Genomic DNA, 16,967 nt, shown 5'->3' with positions numbered 1-16,967 from the left:
ACAGTGTGGCAGTGTTGTGACAGTGGAGCAGAGCCTCATCAAAAATTGTGCTGATCGAAGTGAGAAAACAGTGATGGATCGTTGAGATATCTTGGTGGTTTCTTGGACATCTTGGAACCTAGAAATTTCTTGAAAAGCTACGAAGAAGACAATGTGAAGCAGCATGCCACCATGCCCAAGACTCTCGTCATGATGAGCCAAGGCCGTGCTGAATATAAGCCTTCGAGGATTTCTCGTCAGTACTCGGTTGGCATCTGGGCGATGTATCGTGCTTATGTACTGCAACCCCTGGACCCTGTAGCAGCACTTCTCGATGCCTACATAGGCGGACAATGTCGCCTATCAGATCCAAGCATGATAAGTAACTTCGGTGGATGGTCACCAGGGCGGCCAGTGTAGGGGAGTTGGAACAAACGAGGCATAAAATCAGCTATGATTGGCTGACCAAGACCGCCACCTCCTGTCGGGCTGGGACTCCCCTATTTTGTTGACGGGGATGGGGACGCGGGCGGGTACAGTCTCCGTTGAAGATGATCGGAGAGTTTCGAGTGTCTAGAGTTGGCATTGGTGGACTCCATCAAACTCTGCCACGAGTTTTATAGTTTTACGCGTCCTACGATTGTTATGGGCTTAGCCGGATGTGGCGCACTGGCGGCTAGGTGCGAAAACAATCACAATAACCAAGATCCAAGTCCGGTTGTTTGCAGCGAGCAGATGCGTATTGGTGTGAGCTGAAGCTATGAGCTTTGTCATGGTGCGAATTATTGAGGTGACAGATTTCCTCGTTGATCTGCATTATTGTGCCGGGTGGTAGCCTAATGGAGCACAGATTCAAAACGCATTATGGAGTCACGGAGAACACTAGGTCCCTACTACTGAGGTACACCAGATAAAACACACAAACCTTGGGTGCGTCGGTACCTGCCAGAGACCCAACGGACATTTGCCTCAATAATGGAAAACTAGATGTGAGCAGCTGCATAGGTTCAAGGTTGGTACTACAAAGCATATGCCGACTAATAAGGTCTGGCCACGGACTTTCGATAGACCCAGCAACTAACACTTGTCAAGTCATGAGCCACGTCCGGGTACGCGTACTCCATAGTGCAACTACCTTTTCATTCGCAGCATGTGCAGGATAATCGATGGAGTGAGGATCATTAGAAGATATTCATCAAGTCTCCTTGGCTGTGCTGCTTATGGAGTTCTCTCCCTGAATATTTGATGAGCCTGTCTTGTCAGCACTCCGTCGCTACCACCTGAGCAGTCTCTGTACCTCAGAGCAAGGAGGCATGAGTCGGGAAGCTCTTGGCTCTAGGAACCTCAAGAACCAACGGTGCCCCGTTGTCTGGTTCTCTCGCTAAGGAATTGAATCTCCGAATTTGTGTGATTCTGAGGATACGCATGATTGAGGCTGTCCCTAATTGTCCATATCGATAGTAACTGGCAAATGAACGGTCGACCCGTACAGATAGCCATTGAAAACTTTCTAGCTCTGGAAGTACAAGCAGCCAGTCGCAGGTGTAATACTCAGCGTGCTTCCAAGCCCAGTGGCCCCTAAAACATAGTCCACTTTTCCCTGATCTGCTTGCAGCGTCCGAGATTGGGGCCAAGCCTGATGCAGAACAAAGACACGCGACTGGCCTCTGCCTTTATGTGCAAGGTGCCGAGAACGCCCCCTGTCTGCCTTTTGGGGTCCCAGGGGGCGCTCGTCAATTGCCAGTTGGTAACAACCGTTTCCCTCAGCCTGCGACCCTGCTTGCTTCCCGCCAGGCACTACCCAGGGTACCTCTCTTGCAGCCGTGGGACCTAATCTTCGGCCTTGATTGTCCTGAGACTGTACAACGCCTTGAAAGTACCACCAGGGATCCAACTAGGTACAGATTATCACTTCCTAGAGCACAAAGCGGCAGATCGTGATCAAACACCGCAAAAGTCTCCAGAACCGCTTCCTGTGCGGCTGTGCAATTGTAGCCCACAATTCTTCTGTAGACTGTCAGTGCCGTCGAAAGTCAGACCCCCGAGTTTGAGGCGCCCAAGACTCAAGGAGAGCTGGGTGCAGTGTTTATCACTACTACTACTAGCCACAGCGGAGTGGCTTCCAGGCACACTGACAAAGGGTTCCTGCCCGCTAACGCCCTCAACCTCCCTCCCTCCTTCCCACCTCCAAACCATCGCATCCTCCATCTGCACCTGAGCAGCACAACCACACAAACACACTCTTCAGCATTACTCCTCTCTCTCTCTCTCTGGATCCTGCCATAGAGAAGATTCCACTCGTTTGTCGACTTTCCTTCGATGCTCACACCCTCTCGGTCAATTGTATCACACCATCTCTATACCGACTCTCTCTCGTATTCCCCGATCTTGCCTCTTTGCTGCCGGTCAGAAAGGAGTTGCTCGCAACGCGACAGAACTCACGAAACTCTCTCTCTGCCCACTTCTCCTCCTCCACATTCGTGTCACCTAGCTCTAGGTGACCTGACCTAGTCTTTGAGGCACACGCAATATTGACAAAGCACTGTCGTGGTCTGGAACGGTCATCACAGCCCCAGCGTCTTTTCTGGTACCTTTGGATTGGAGCCCACTCAATCTCAATCACCTCGCCGTCCTCCCACGCTGGCTCACGCTCGTTCAAGCACAATTGAGGCACCTCATACTCTCAAGACGTACTCAGCCCGTGTGGCGATCGACATCTTCGACAACGAGTCGGTCGCCATCTGACAATGTCGTCTTCAGGCAATTCTCCGCCACCTCCTCGAGTACCCCCTCACATCAGGCTGAACTCGGGCCAGGAAGATATCCTCAACGCAAACAATAACAGCTCCTCACGAACCTTGGTCCCTACATCCTCTAGACCCACCACCGGCCCTAGTTCCCGCCTCAACAACGTCTACAACTCTAACCAAGTTCAAGATTCCGCCGAACGACTTCTACCTCCTTCCAGAAATAGATTTCGAGATGCCTCCCCGTTGAGATCTCCTGCGCGCTCCAGTTATTCTTCCAGACGTTCAAGTTGGGAGTCGGACCGGAGCAGAGACAGCAGAGGTTATGAGAATCCGTTTCGCGATTCAAGTCAGTCTCGACCGGGCTCTCGAGCAGGAAGCGAAGAAGATGTCAATACTCAGACCGTGAGTGAAAAGTACAATATTCTCCCGTCCGCGGGCCTGCTTTTGTTCCCGGAAGATGTCGAGAAGGATGATTATCTACACAATCCTGACCCAAACGGCGAACAACGGGATTGTGATATCTTCACGAAGCGTGGTATTGTCAACGTAGGAAGCTTGGCTTTCATCACACTTGGTCTGCTCGCCCTCTTTATTGGGTATCCTGTTGTGTAAGTTGACACCTTATCGATGCTGTTAACCACTGACCAAATTTGCAGGACGTTTGTACAGAAGATCACAGCCATTGCCGACCCGTGCTCAGCTAACCCAGACTGCATTAAATCTGTAGGCAAAGTGCCTCTCCTGAAGAATATGCGACATGGTCTGATCGACCCTGCAACGCCACAATCCGCTCGCACCAAAAAGGACTTCCACGGCAAGACATGGAACCTGGTCTTCTCCGATGAATTCTCCACACCAGGACGCACCTTCTATGAAGGTGATGATCCATATTGGACGGGCATGGACTTTTGGTACGGCGTGACCAGAGACCTTGAGTGGTACGATCCAGATGCTGCGACAACCAACGACGGCGTGTTGGAATTGCGCTTCGATGCCTTTCAGAACCACGGCCTCAACTACAGGTCTGGCATGATACAGTCCTGGAATCAAATGTGCTTCAAAGGTGGCAGACTGGAAGCTAGTATCTCGTTACCTGGTCGTGGTGATACCGTGGGGTTCTGGCCCGGTTTTTGGGCGATGGGCAACCTGGGCAGAGCAGGCTATGCCGCCACAACGGACGGACTCTGGCCCTATTCATATGCCGATGTCTGCGACGCCGGCATAACTGCCAACCAGAGTTCTCCAGACGGTATCAATTTCCTTCCTGGCATGCGGCTACCAGCTTGTACTTGCAGCGGCGAAGACCATCCCAGCCCTGGAAAGTCTCGATCCGCACCGGAAATTGATGCCCTAGAGGCCAGTAACGCGCCATACGATGAAACGGGATATGTCATCGGCCACGTTTCTCAGACCTTTCAAGTTGCCCCCATGGATATCTGGTATCAACCCGATTACGACTTTGTTGAGGTCTTTGACGATACTATCACGCACATGAACGAGTATAAAGGAGGCCCCTTTCAGCAAGCTGTATCTGGCCTCTCGAACTTGAACAATGACTGGTATGACGGCAAAGCTTACCAGGTTTATGCCTTTGAGTATACTCCCGGAGCTACGGGAGACGTGATCTGGTACGTGGGAGAGGATACGCCCGTCTGGCGCCTAGCAGGTCAGGCCCTGGGACCCAACGGAAACGTGGCACAAAGACCTATACCAGAAGAGCCCATGTACATCATCACCAATTTCGGCATGTCGCCAGGGTTCTCACCACTCAACATGACTGGGCTTGCACCTTTGATGCCAGCCAAAATGAGAGTCGACTATATCCGTGTTTACCAGGGAGACGACATGGAACTGAGCTGCGACCCTGAGGGCTACGAGACAACACAGTACATCAAAGATCATATTGATATATACACGAATCCCAATATCACTACTTGGTAAGTTTCCGTGGGTGGGAAGTGGGCTAAGACCATGACTAACCATTGTTCACAGGCCCGACACTGGCTATGCGTGGCCCAAGAATGAATTGGTGGATGGATGTTAATGCTAATCTATAATTTGCGCGACCATGACCGACAACGTACTCGAATGTACAGAATCTTTGAATTTGCTCGATTTAGCGGCATGTCACTAAGCACTGTGGCGTTGTGGGAATCTTTCGATTATCAGGGACGATTGTTGAACCAGGAACTCGTCCCTTGGGCGGGACGGACCTTTTGCACAACTCCATCTAAACTCACGAGTCATACGGGAATGACGACGGTTTCCCAGTAAATCAGGGTGATTGAACCTTTTTTTTTGTTTTGTTTTAGAGAGTCGCCGCTGGTCGTCCACAAATCAGTTACTACTGGGGAAGAGGATGAATTGGACATTGACACAATGATCGAATTGTGCGTGGGCAGGCGTTGAGAAATGAGGGAGTCGAGTTCTGTGGACGATGAAGGTGCTCTGGGTAAAAGCTCTTATAGACGCTCGAAAAGCTTGTAGATATACCCGACATTGGATTAAGCACCTATATTCATGCATTGTTTCAAGGTTATCGCAGTAACAGGGAGGACACTGGGAACATGATTCGACCTCTCCGAATCACGTGTCAGGATCTCCAAGGCTTGTTGAGTTATGGCTATGATGATAGATCCATCATGATCATATTGGATGTCTTTTATCCACCTCCCCTCACCTCTGCGGCATCGCGTGCGATTAGCAAAAGGAATGATCTACTTACTATGCTTCCATCTGCATTTTTTTCAATAGCCTGCAGCGCGTGCTGAGGGTCTCCTTTCTGATGTTATAACTAGCAGCCACAGTCTGCAGCAAGATCGAGCGATTTCATAACCGTTCCACCCTCCACATCTTCATGGACTCCAATCCAGACACAAGCAGCGACGCTGCTGGAGAGCGTGTCAATTTGGATAGGGGAAAAAAAGTCTCACCCGAAGTCATGAAGGAATATGCAGAAGAACAACGAAAGCGACGCGCCACCATCATCCTTGACAACTACCAGCTCCTAATGAGATACGCCCTCGAAAACCAGAAGGTGGGCGGTTGCGAGAGCATTCCATTGAGATACAGCTGACATTCAATATCGTAGTCCATTCCTCAAACCAGAATCTATTTTCAGAGAGTCGCGGTGGGGGAACACCCAGCCCCGATCATCCGGAATTGGTTTCCAGTGTCTCGATGATTGGCAGGTGAATAGGTCACCGGTGTGATCGTTTCTTCTGATAAAGTGCAAATAGAATTAATCTAGAAGAAGCTCAGCACCTCAAAGTTGAAGGTAGAATGAGAGTGCGACCAGGGGAGCACTATTGATTCTCATCGTCTATATCTCGTACCTCACAAGGCTGGTGTCCCAAAACAAGGCTGAGATGCCCAAGGCGGCAAGGCTGTCACAAAAATCAGGCGGTGAAGATTCTGCCAGGCCAAAAATTAAATTCCAGCCCACCACGACAAACTCGATCTTTGACCGCAGAATCGACGATGGTCATTGTTGATGGTACATTCCACCCTCACCACTCAACAAGATGTCGCTAGAAGACAAGTTGGCCAGAATTAAGTCTCCGAATCTACAAAGTCAACAACATGTATGTTGCTCCTTCCCCACTGCAACCTGCCGAAATACTAATTCTTCTTAGACTGCCCTGGTCCTCACTTCTATCGAAGAAACTCTTCGAGACCAGAACACAAAGTTCACTCCGACCGCCTACTTTGCCGCTCTCCTTGCTCTTCTCAAGCAGGTGCCTCCCGAGACGCAAAAGGACACTGATAATGAGCTCCTGACGTCCACCGTCTATCTCCTTGATCTCATCACCTCACATGTCCCCTCAGCGCTATTGCGATCGCAGTTCAACTCCATTCTCACCCCTCTCACACCCTACCTCAGCCCTACGACAGAAAATGCCCCCCTTTTGAGATCGGCCATCGGATGTCTTGAGTCTTTGTTGAAAGAGCAGGATAGTCACTCCTGGAATCTGCCGCAGAACCAAACTAGCCCTCGACAGGCAATTCAGGTGCTACTGATACTTGCGGTCGATTCCAGGCCTAAGATTCGGAAGCGAACACAAGAGGCTTTGATCCAGATATTGAAAAATCCCCCACCTGGCCCTGCCATCGACCATCCGGCTGCAGAACTTTGTGCTGTCGCGACCCAAAACAATCTAAAAAATGCGGTGGGTCAAGTTCACCAGGCAAGGCGCCAACGAGGTCGACCTGACGACAGCCACGATCCCGCCCTTATCCATGCTCTTCAGCTCACAAAAACTATAGCAACTGCCTCGGGCGGATGGCCAAGTAACAAGATTGAGTCCCTCTGCGAGTTGTTGTTGTCAATCTCCAAGTCCAAGAATGATTATCTGGTTATGAGCGCTTTTGAAGTTTTTGAAGTCATCTTTGAAGGAATCCAAGATGAAGTCTCTTCTGCCAAGTTGCCACGATTGTTGGATGCCATCACCGACTTGAAACCGGCCCAGAACGACTCGCAACTACTTCCGCCTTGGATTGCCATTATGTCTCGGGGCTATGGTACGGCGGCTACCCTCGAACCAGAAGATACCTTTGTCAAGCTACCTGAATTGTTTGATTTGATATCTGCATATCTGACAAGTCCTTCCCACAATATCAGGGTATCAGCTTCGGAATGCTTGATTTCGTTCTTTGCCAACTGCATTCCTAACAGCGTTATCATCGAGCCCTCGATTTACGATGAGAAGACGTTGGAGCAACTCTCCAGTCGAACTTTGAGCCTTCTAGCCGTCAAGTACCAGACTGCCTGGATTGAAGTCTTCAATGTCATCACCGCCCTATTTGATGCCCTTCGTTGGCGGGGGGATCCTTTCCTCCTACCTATTGTGAAAGCAATTGGCGAACTGAGAGGCAATGACGGCTTCCAAGGCAAGAAGCAGGCCGACGAAGTCCTAGGAAGCGCCATCCGAAGTCTTGGTCCTCGTGCAGTGTTGACCATCCTACCTCTGAATCTATTAAAACCGTCCCCAAAAAGTCCTGGCAGAGCTTGGCTATTGCCTCTCCTGAGAGACTACGTGTCCAACACAAACTTGGCGCATTTTAGATCAGAACTCGTACCTCTGAGCGAAACAATGTATCAGAGAATCATCGACCAAAGCACAGGCGAGAAAACGACCGACATCAAGATTTTCGAAACCATAGTCCACCAGACCTGGTCCATATTTCCAGGTTATTGTGATCTACCTCTTGATATTGGCATCTCCCTGGACCAGTCCTTTGCGGAACTTGTGTCCAACCTCCTCTACCAACAGATTGATCTGCGTGCTGACCTTTGTCGAGGTCTGCAGAATCTCGTCGAGTCCTTTCAAGCTTTACTTGCCTCAGACCTGTCAGACGAGGTATTGCTACTGGAGCGCCAGATGCGACGTTCAGATGCAGAAAAAAGTTTGCAACACCTTGGACAGATGGCCAGCAACTTGTTGGCTGTTCTGTTCAACGTCTACAGTCAAACCTTGCCCCAATCACGAGCTTACATATTACAGTGCATCAACGCTTATCTGAGCATCACGCCTGAGAAAGACTTGGTGGACACTTTCGAGCGTGTTTCAAAGATGCTTCTGGAGGCCCTTCCGACGCCTGATCAATCCATCCCCAAGAAGGATCCAAATCAGCCAGCTGGAAACAAACTCCCACCTACATCTCACACTCTACTTGACCTTGTGATTGCTCTGTCCATCCACCTACCAAGATCAACTTTTGCGGCGCTGTTTTCGATATCCTCGAACATCCTCACGAATCCGGCCATCCTCAAGTCGGATCCCCAGCTTATCAAGAAAGCTTACAAGATGATTCCGCGATTGGCCACCTCTGCTACAGGTGCTGAAGCGCTCAAAGCTCGAAACGCCGAGCTTCAACAATTGATTCTCCAAACATCTGAAACGACTCCAGTGCCTGCGCGCAGAGATCGGACCCTGGCCATCGAAACCCTTGTGTCTTTCCTCCCAGTGACAGATTTACATTTCATCCCCAGCATTCTGAGCGAAGTTGTGCTCGCATGCAAAGACAGCAACGAAAAGGCTCGTACTGCAGGGTTCAATCTTCTTATTGCGTTAACGAACAAGATATCAGACCCAGCCAATCCCACTGGAACAGTCATCCGCAATCGCTTAGTCTCGCACATGCCAGACGATTCCCCTGATGCCCCTGCAAACTTGGAAGAGGTTTTCACTATGGTGAGTGCTGGCCTTGCAGGCGTCGCACCCCACATGGTAGCCGCAAGCGTGACGGCTTTGAGTCGATTACTCTTCGAATATCATAACCAACTGTCCGACAAAACAAAAGAAGAGCTTGTCGACACAGTGGTTATGTTCTTACAGTCCAACAACCGAGAAATCGTTCGTGGCGTCCTTGGCTTCGTTAAAGTCATGGTTGTTGTTCTACCGATAGATATGCTCGAGCCTCGGATGAGCTCCGTGATTCCCGGCCTGATGGTGTGGAGTAAGGAGAACAAAGGCCGTCTGCGAGCCAAGGTCAAGGGCATCATTGACCGCTTGCTTCGACGTTTCGATAGTGCCAAGCTCGAGAATTGGGTAGGCGGAGACGACCGAAAGATGATTGTCAATATCCGCAAACGCAGAGAACGAGCTCGCCGTAAAAGGGGGGCAGAAGACGCCGATAGCGATGACCAAGGCTCCAATGGCGAAGATCCACGCAGCAAACGTTACGACAATGAGTTTGATGAAGCTATTTACGGGTCTGAAGACGATGATTCCGAAATTGATGGCGGCGGAGATGATGATGGCGAAGACTCTGACGGCGACAATACCATGACTGGTGTTTCGTTCAAAAAGTCAAATAAGGCTACTCCTGCAACTTCGTCGAGGAAGTCACGAGGTCCCAATCAATACATCGTGCAAGACAATTCCGATGACGAACCACTGGACTTGCTCGACCCGAAATCCATGGCCAGTATCACCTCACGAAAAGTGGGCCGTCGAGAGCCTCTCACATCTTTGTCCCGTAAACGCACCAAGGCCAAGGTCAACGAAGATGGCAAGCTCATCTTCGGCGGCGGCGACACAGACCCCAATGGTGACATGGACATGTCCAATTCTACCAACAACGCCGAGGGGGCAAGTTCGATTAATGCCTATCTTGACGCTGTGTCTGGAGCTGATGCCGTGAGACGAGGTCAGAAGGGCCGCTTGAAGGTCAAATCTGGAATGCAAAAGAAGACCATGGCTGAGACACGTGAACGGGATCGAGACGAGATGAATCTCGACGTCGAGGAGGCAAGGGAGGTTGCGAGAAAGATCATGGCTGGCAAAACTGGCGGTCAGTCCCCCAAGTCGCCGTCTCGTGGTGGTGGGGGCCTTTCAAGGCCACAGCAGCAAAGACGTGGTCTTGGGGAGGAGAAACGAAGGGATGGCGGCGCAAGTCAAGGTCGACACCAAGCAGGACAAAAGTTTCGAGGTGGGAGTGGTGTAGGCAAGAGGAGTGGGAGGGGCAATGTCAGGTTTTCTAATGGCAAGGGTGGTGGTAGGGGTGGTAGAGGCGGGCGTGGTGGCCGCAACTAAACTTGGGTTAGCTGACGCGAGGCGAGACGAGGCGAGCTTACTACACCACGGATGTACAAAGAGCCATGGTGTGTCCTCGCGTATGCGCATGTGTGTATATAGCATCCTGTCTTTGTGCATTAATGAACTTACGAATCTGGTGCCTAAGTAGTTCATTCACGTGCGATGATACTTTTGGTTTCTGAGATCCAAATTGAGATGTAGAGGAACCGAGTAATCGTCTTTCCGGGGGAGGCGGTGTGTTAATCTTGCTGCAAAGGATGTGATCCCCTCGTTGACGTTGACCGACCTGTTGCTGGTGTCGTTCGTTTCGTGTCGCTCGTGGTTCAGAACACAACGTAGAAAACATCGATCCGTTTGCCAATCGTTTACATTTTTGGCTTGATATGCACACACTGTGAGTGTGGTTGTGGATAACTTGAGTCATTATCAACAATTCAAGGGCACCTGGCACAATCCGGTGGCCTTTCCAAGAGTTTTCTGTTCTTGGATCTATAATCCCATATAGATTTCTCATCTCTTCCATATTCGAGCAACGGCCATCAACACCTGTTTCATTCTAGCCACTGGCTTGCTCCACCAGGCCTCACGACGTTAGGCTCTTCATTGATCATACTGCTGGCATCGCCCACCTGTTTTCTTTCCGAAACTTCTCCCCCCTTGTTTTTCGAACGCATTGCGGCCATGCGTGAATTAAGACTTGCGATCGAACTTTTATGAAACGCCAATCCTTGGGATGTGCCGCTCAAACCGACATCCCTCATGACTGCTGATTGTTATTGCAGAGGTTCCGACGAGGAAGAAAGTCTGTTGAGATGTAGGTATACATCGGTGCCATATCTGGTGTGACATGTTTAGCAACGAGTTCATCAGGTGGGGATTGTGTGGCCAAACTTACCCTTCCATTGAGATCAATTTCAAATCTCCTCCGAAGTACCTTGCATATAATCGTGAAATGGGTAGTCCGTAACCGAAGCCTGCCATAGGCGCCTTAAAATCGCTTTTGTCGAAACCTGGATCCAATTCCGGGGTCGTGTCGACGGTAGTATACATATAAGTCCAAACAAGAGGAATGGCAGATCGAGGGATTCCACCTCCTTCGTCACTGATTTTGATGGTGATATCTTCCTTTCCCTCGGCAACAATGACCTTTGTGGTGGGAAACTCCTGCTTCTCTGCGCCATGGGTCTCGACAACAGCTCTGAGAGAATTCTTCAAGGTCTCAAAGAGCATATGTGACAAGTGGCCTGGCACATACATGAAGTTGAGGCTCGGCGAACAGAACAATTGAACTTTTGGTGCCTCGAACAAGCCGTAATGGTCTTCGCAAACGAATCTTGCGTTCTCAATGGCTTCTTCTGCGAGCTCCTTGACGTTTGTTTTGGTACAAATTATACCGACGTAGTTGGGATGCTTGTGCGATGTTTGATCGGTGAGGGCAATGTGTTGGCCGATGAGCATTCGGATGCCGATACGTGACATGTAGAAGCGATCGAGAAATTGCTGGATCGATGAGTCGATTTGCATTCTCTGCTGCTTGCGTTTCCACTCATTGATGCCCTGGGCAACGGTGGTCACAACAGCATCGTGTCTCCTTTTGATTGCCTCGAGAGTGCGGCTGAATTTACGATTGTACTCGGCCAAAGAGGGCGGCCATTCTCTTCCATCGTCAACACCCGCAAAGTATCTTCTCGAGTTCTGACCATTCTTGCCATTGCCATGCAACTCTGATGTGAGACTAGGGTTTCGAGTGGTGGAGGAAAGTCTGTTGGTGCTTTTCTTTGGAGGATTGAGGAGTCGATCTTTGGTTTCCTTATCGATGTCGGGCCGCGGCAATGTGGTGATTTCTTCAAATGACTGTGCATACCAATCCCGAACTTTTTTGATGGAGTCCATTTCATTGAGTCCGTCGGGCAACTTGCCCAACTCCTCTACTCGATGCGCAAGGCGGACCGGAAGCTCTTCGGAGAGGAATTGAGAGGCGCGGAACAAGGTGCCTAAGGGCGACTTGTTAGTGAAAGGCGTTTAGTATCAAGGGCAGAGTACAAACCAGTAGAGGGTTTCTCGCCAAATTGAACCATCTGGCGCAGAGAAACGCCGGTCGGAGGGAAGCTGGCATAATGTCCGATGGTCTGGAGAAGCTTCTCAGAGGGCTTCCACGACATGTTGTTGGCTAAGGATCAGGCCTTGCGGCCTGGAACGCTGAGGTCACACAATTTGAATGCGGCAAGGAATAGAGACCGGAAACAGCGATGATGAGTCCAAATTCTGGCCTTACAAAAGTGGTGTTGTTGATGGTGGTCCGACCTGCTCCGACGGTGCTGGAGTGTAGGGTGCCGAGGCAGGTAACGAAACAGTAAGAATACGAAGACAAATGAGGTATGAGATAGTAGTGACGAGAGGAGTAAAGTGATGAGAAGATGTTAATGAGCCCGAAAGAGATCTAAGGATTGGGATTCTGCAGAAGAGAGGAAGATTTGAGAAATGTGTGAGTCGAAGTCAAGGTGCAACAGATGACTCGATACTCGGCTGAGGGACAGTGGAAAGAAGCACCTGCAGCCAGGACAAGCAAAGCACGGTCGGTGACTCGGTGAGTGGTGTGGTGCTATACTCGCAGGCGACCCTGGACAAACAGGACTCGGGTGTGGGGAGAAAAGCACCAAGGCCAGCCACGGTCGCCCGCTTGTCGGAGTGTGGGAGGTTGTGGGAGTCTAGAGGCTGCGAGGATGGAAAAGCAGGCGAGAAGCACATGATTGACCAGTTGCCTCCGTTTCGGTTACTTGGAGATCCAGAGCAGTTCATTGGTGCCTCGGCTGTGAGGACGTGCTCCTGCCCGCGGGCAATACTGCGTGACGGTGTCCCACCATTGATATTATTGACAACTTTTAGTTTGGCAAGTGGCTGCGCTCCCGTGACTGCATGGATTTCTCTCCATCTTTGCACACAAAACTCCTTTGCTCCGTCGGTCATTACTTGCGACCCCGCCTCTCTCTACTCGTATCTACGGAGTATTCCCAGCAACAGCAGACTTTTATGACATGCTTCATAGCTGTGATTCAACAGGGATGTAGATGCAGCCAGAACTCGCTGCTTCAGAATAACGACTGTATCGTTGTGTTTCCCCCAGTAATTCCATAAAGTGTAAACGCCGTGGTTACTGGTTGGTCGCGTGCTGTTCGGCGCACAGTGCACGTGAAGCCTCCTCCGGTGTGGCCCCGAACCCCTGAACGCCGGGTGCATTCGGAATCTACAGAGATCCGACTTGGCTCTTCCAATTTCACTATGATATCAACATCATGACTTCCTTCGAACATATGTTTCGGCTCGTCGACTGCGGCGACCACATAAGTATACATTTGGCGGAAAATGGCATTCGTGGGGCAAGCGCAGCCCAGCCCAGGTCACATGATCAGAGGTGTGGCCGTTGCAGAGCGAAGATACCAAATGTCAAGGTAAGGTTGAATGAGCACGTGTCGTTATGACCAACATCAATGTAGGTGAAGGTTTCTATTACGCGTCAAGAGGGAAGGCTGCAATGATGTTTCACTCGCGGTTGTTCCTGCCCCTCGTAATTGCTCGTTCTTGATTTGTCTGGGCTCAGTCTTTCTGCCACTCACGAGGACCCCCTTTCTATTTTCGGAGGTTTTGCTGTCAAAACGCGTCGGTTTTCACAAGAACCACGTTCATGCGACTGGGAGTGACGGGCCAACGACGACGCTTTATCATGCCGCTAATTCCAAGGACCAGAGCTGGCAGCAATGCTCGGCCTCTGGTCTTGGGTCGGCCTATCCTGCATCGAATTCATGATAGGCTGAACGACGTCTTCCAAGGCCTCAGATGGCCACATGTTGCGTACAAGACGCTGGCTTTGGGCTATCTCATCTTCATGCTATGGATCGCTAGCTTCCTCCTTCCACTCGCTTCGGACGTTCTCTCTAAACCCTCCAAAAAGTTTCTCATTAACCATCAGAACTTTGACCAGTACGCACTATCGAGGTCAGTCATGTGGCTGGGACATTTTAACTAATAGATGCAGTTATTTCGGCTCCTTTAAAGGATTCTCAGAATGTGGTATCAGAGGACGCGATCTGTATATGCCGACCTCAGAGGATCAACATGGTAGCCTCACTCAGGCCTCATGTACAACTCGGCGATCCCTCCTGACAGCGATGTCTGGTGGCGGCAGAATCGGTTTCGATGCTCCATACATTCCCAGAGGCAAGAGAAGATCGAGATTCAAATGATCAGGACTGACTTTTGACAGGCTGTCACTATCGTTGGTTCACCATCGCTGAGACTTGCATGATTTTAGAACGCTTCGACAGCCTGGTTTTTGTCGGTGACGACAGTCTCCAGTCGATCTACAACGGCTTCAATATTCTTCTTCGGCAAGATCTAATTTTCGGTGCCATGAGAGTCCAGGAAATGGAGGGTGCCCTTCGTACTCAGTGTTGGTGTGATTCCCAATTCACCGCCAAAGCTTGCTCTCGTCATTTTGTGACCGCTAGTCACCAAGTTCCCCAGGACGTGCTGGCCGAGGACAGCGTCTCTTTCTGCCGCCGCACGCCGCATACCTTTCTCAGAATCGATGGTAACCATATGTCATTAAACACCCTCAACAGCTTCAAGATGATGGTTCCTAGCGTTCCCCCAAGCAACTACAAGGCTGTTCCCATCATTTTATCATTGCAACCTGCGTCTTGCTCACAAGAGTCGGCATCTAGGGCCCTTCTCGAGATCCTCGGTCTCGCGGATGAATCGAAACGGAAAACTCCCATGCTGTGGGTCGGCCCGTCTGCTGCAGGTCATGTCGAGGTCAAGGACCGAAAAAGCAATCAGGAGATTTGGGAATTCGATAAGCATATGGAACACGTCGCACTTGAGAATGACATTGAGGTCCTCAAGATGTGGAACATGACAGTCCAAGCGGAGAGTTGGGATGGAGTCCAATTTGGCGAAAAAGTTGCTGTCACACAGGCAATGATGCTCATCAACTGGCTAAGCCTTCTAGAATCCAGTTGAGACTAAAGAAATGTAATGATCCTCTCGGACCCACCAGGGGCTGAGTACTACCATGACTTTGTGGATTCTAGTGATGAAGGCGTAGAGGATGCAAGCCAGTTGCAGATACGTAGATGACATGGTAGCGAAACAAAAGTTTGGCTTTCAGCCTGGTATGCGCACGGCCGTCTAATTAATCAAGAGAACAAGACGATATCAATATATTGTAGGGTCCTGTAAATGATGTTTTGCCAGCTCCAGTGAGTTTCGAGGTTCGTGCGATCCTCATCACGTGGCACTCAACAGCATCATGGTCAAAGGGCATTTCACAATATTCTGCCCCGATAGACCAAGCCATGGCTTCTGGTTGCCAGAAGCCACAGAACATTTCACCTAAAACAAATATGGCCTGTGATGTACAGACCCGATCGACTTCCCGGGCCGGAACGGAGAGAGACCAGATGGCGATCGAGGGCGTGTGTGTCCGACAAGGGATGGATGGCAGCTTGACCTCCTCTGACATCGAAGAGACTCCAAAGGGTAGGATCCCGTTCTATGTCTTTTGGAAGGAACCTCCAAATATCTCTCTCATCAAAAGAGGACTTCACCACTATTCTCAACCTCTCCTCCCAGAAGTTGAGCCAGCTTTCTCCCCCGAACCTTGTCCTTCTCCCTCCGCGTCTGTTCGAGCAATTTTTGAGCACGGAAGACTTCCTCGACGTTTCCTTCTTCATACCCCGGAGGAGGATCGTCGTCTTTATCAAGGTCGACCTCACCCAGTAACAGCACATTCTCTCCTCGCACCAAGTAAGTGCCACGGGGGATGTCGCAGTAGAGATGTCGAGGCTGTGATGTGGCATCAGTGGCTGGTATTGTGACGAAATATCGCTCTCGTGTGTCGGTCAGGACTAGGTTGGCGAACTGGTCCCAGGATCGGAGAACACCGTGAATCTTGCGCCCGTCGCGCAGTACGAGGAGGAGTTTTTCTGTTGGTTGGCGAAAGGAAGAGGGTTAGATAGATGTGTACAATAATTAAAAGCCCAGGTGATCAGAATGAGAAGCAAACCATAGAGGAGTCCTCTGGGTGGTCCACCGTCCCTAGGATGTTTGGTGGATGCATGAATAAACACGAGAGGGTTGACTTGAGTCAGGGAAGCGCGCCAAAGAACAAAGCAGGAGCGTTGCATATGATATCCAGAGGGTAGACATACTGTCGGTGAGATCTAATAGTTGCGCAGCCGTGGTGAACATCTGCGGCGGGAGTTGTGGTGCGCCTTGGGTTGGCGGTGGGCCTGGGAAGACGGCATTTCCTTGCTGCGCTGGTTGTTGGCCCAGAGCCGGCGCGGATGATGGCTGGGGGTCGTGGAGGCTGAGGCTCTCCATATGGGCGAGGTGGTGGTAGTGGTGATGTGTACACGCAGTAAATTCGGTGTGGGCGTGGTTGAAGGATCGTGAGGACGGGCAAGGCAAGCAACGAGGCTTTCGGTTCGGATTGATTTGTGGGGTGGATTGTGGGTGGTGGATGGTAGGAAAGAGGTTAAAAGGAGTGTATCTCAATCATTGTAGGCCGAGAAGAGTAGGGGAGAGACAGGAGTCCTGAGGTTACGTCGATGATAGACTGATGTGTGTTTGTACAAGAAGAATTTCATCACCAACCATGGTACCTGAGAATCATCCAACTGTAGAGAGATGGTAGCGC

At 50.5% G+C, this 16,967-nt stretch overlaps 6 protein-coding genes across 8 annotated transcripts; 4 read left to right on the top strand and 2 right to left on the bottom strand.

Moving 5' to 3' along the window:
• The first annotated feature begins 2,114 nt into the window (after positions 1–2,114).
• On the top strand, positions 2,115–5,244 carry PV10_00887 (uncharacterized protein). The gene is made up of 3 exons (XM_016365020.1): positions 2,115–3,337; positions 3,386–4,666; positions 4,722–5,244. Exons 1-3 carry the CDS (start codon positions 2,727–2,729, stop codon positions 4,771–4,773), a joined length of 1,944 nt encoding a protein of 647 aa, XP_016228669.1. The 5' UTR covers positions 2,115–2,726; the 3' UTR covers positions 4,774–5,244.
• Positions 5,245–5,403: 159 nt separating this feature from the next.
• PV10_00886 (uncharacterized protein) lies at positions 5,404–6,097 on the top strand. The gene is made up of 2 exons (XM_016365019.1): positions 5,404–5,766; positions 5,821–6,097. The coding sequence occupies exons 1-2, from the start codon at positions 5,587–5,589 to the stop codon at positions 5,911–5,913; spliced, it is 273 nt and encodes a 90-aa protein (XP_016228668.1). The 5' UTR covers positions 5,404–5,586; the 3' UTR covers positions 5,914–6,097.
• Positions 6,098–6,204: 107 nt separating this feature from the next.
• Positions 6,205–10,406, top strand: PV10_00885 (uncharacterized protein). The gene is made up of 2 exons (XM_016365018.1): positions 6,205–6,313; positions 6,365–10,406. The coding sequence occupies exons 1-2, from the start codon at positions 6,254–6,256 to the stop codon at positions 10,265–10,267; spliced, it is 3,963 nt and encodes a 1,320-aa protein (XP_016228667.1). The 5' UTR covers positions 6,205–6,253; the 3' UTR covers positions 10,268–10,406.
• On the bottom strand, positions 10,347–13,017 carry PV10_00884. Of its 3 annotated transcripts, XM_016365016.1 has the most exons (4): positions 12,318–13,017; positions 11,166–12,264; positions 10,900–11,107; positions 10,347–10,852 (listed from the first exon to the last, which is right to left on the bottom strand). In XM_016365016.1, the coding sequence occupies exons 1-3, from the start codon at positions 12,430–12,432 to the stop codon at positions 11,044–11,046; spliced, it is 1,278 nt and encodes a 425-aa protein (XP_016228665.1). In that variant the 5' UTR covers positions 12,433–13,017; the 3' UTR covers positions 10,347–10,852; positions 10,900–11,043. The 3 variants fall into 3 exon arrangements, with proteins under 3 accessions (XP_016228665.1, XP_016228664.1, XP_016228666.1); XM_016365015.1 differs by having other exon boundaries at positions 10,347–11,107; XM_016365017.1 differs by having other exon boundaries at positions 10,347–11,107; positions 11,166–13,017.
• An 849-nt stretch (positions 13,018–13,866) lies between these two features.
• Positions 13,867–15,452, top strand: PV10_00883 (uncharacterized protein). The gene is made up of 3 exons (XM_016365014.1): positions 13,867–14,248; positions 14,304–14,485; positions 14,532–15,452. Exons 1-3 carry the CDS (start codon positions 13,953–13,955, stop codon positions 15,287–15,289), a joined length of 1,236 nt encoding a protein of 411 aa, XP_016228663.1. The 5' UTR covers positions 13,867–13,952; the 3' UTR covers positions 15,290–15,452.
• Positions 15,453–15,455: 3 nt separating this feature from the next.
• Positions 15,456–16,913, bottom strand: PV10_00882 (uncharacterized protein). Its single transcript, XM_016365013.1, has 2 exons — positions 16,480–16,913; positions 15,456–16,254 (listed from the first exon to the last, which is right to left on the bottom strand). The coding sequence occupies exons 1-2, from the start codon at positions 16,649–16,651 to the stop codon at positions 15,860–15,862; spliced, it is 567 nt and encodes a 188-aa protein (XP_016228662.1). The 5' UTR covers positions 16,652–16,913; the 3' UTR covers positions 15,456–15,859.
• Positions 16,914–16,967: the final 54 nt, after the last annotated feature.

This window comes from Exophiala mesophila, assembly GCF_000836275.1.
Source record: "Exophiala mesophila strain CBS 40295 unplaced genomic scaffold supercont1.1, whole genome shotgun sequence".
NCBI classification, from domain to species: Eukaryota; Fungi; Ascomycota; class Eurotiomycetes; order Chaetothyriales; family Herpotrichiellaceae; genus Exophiala; species Exophiala mesophila.
Note: the sequence above shows the minus strand (reverse complement) of the source record. Positions and strands in the feature narration are given on the sequence as shown.

Bases quoted from the DNA above. Each gene is read 5' to 3' on its own strand.
- PV10_00885 (XM_016365018.1), top strand. From the start codon at position 6,254: ATGTCGCTAGAAGACAAGTTGGCCAGAATTAAGTCTCCGAATCTACAA. The intron at 6,314-6,364 runs GTATGTTGCTCC...AATTCTTCTTAG, and splicing joins ATCTACAAAGTCAACAACAT to ACTGCCCTGGTCCTCACTTC.
- PV10_00886 (XM_016365019.1), top strand. From the start codon at position 5,587: ATGGACTCCAATCCAGACACAAGCAGCGACGCTGCTGGAGAGCGTGTC. The intron at 5,767-5,820 runs GTGGGCGGTTGC...TCAATATCGTAG, and splicing joins ACGCCCTCGAAAACCAGAAG to TCCATTCCTCAAACCAGAAT.
- PV10_00887 (XM_016365020.1), top strand. From the start codon at position 2,727: ATGTCGTCTTCAGGCAATTCTCCGCCACCTCCTCGAGTACCCCCTCAC. The intron at 3,338-3,385 runs GTAAGTTGACAC...CCAAATTTGCAG, and splicing joins TTTATTGGGTATCCTGTTGT to GACGTTTGTACAGAAGATCA. The intron at 4,667-4,721 runs GTAAGTTTCCGT...CATTGTTCACAG, and splicing joins AATCCCAATATCACTACTTG to GCCCGACACTGGCTATGCGT.
- PV10_00884 (XM_016365015.1), bottom strand. From the start codon at position 12,432: ATGTCGTGGAAGCCCTCTGAGAAGCTTCTCCAGACCATCGGACATTAT. The intron at 12,265-12,317 runs GTTTGTACTCTG...AGTCGCCCTTAG, and splicing joins TGGCGAGAAACCCTCTACTG to GCACCTTGTTCCGCGCCTCT. The intron at 11,108-11,165 runs GTAAGTTTGGCC...ATGTCACACCAG, and splicing joins AAATTGATCTCAATGGAAGG to ATATGGCACCGATGTATACC.
- PV10_00883 (XM_016365014.1), top strand. From the start codon at position 13,953: ATGCGACTGGGAGTGACGGGCCAACGACGACGCTTTATCATGCCGCTA. The intron at 14,249-14,303 runs GTACGCACTATC...TAATAGATGCAG, and splicing joins AACCATCAGAACTTTGACCA to TTATTTCGGCTCCTTTAAAG. The intron at 14,486-14,531 runs GCAAGAGAAGAT...GACTTTTGACAG, and splicing joins TGCTCCATACATTCCCAGAG to GCTGTCACTATCGTTGGTTC.
- PV10_00882 (XM_016365013.1), bottom strand. From the start codon at position 16,651: ATGGAGAGCCTCAGCCTCCACGACCCCCAGCCATCATCCGCGCCGGCT. The intron at 16,255-16,479 runs GTATGTCTACCC...GCCAACCAACAG, and splicing joins ACTATTAGATCTCACCGACA to AAAAACTCCTCCTCGTACTG.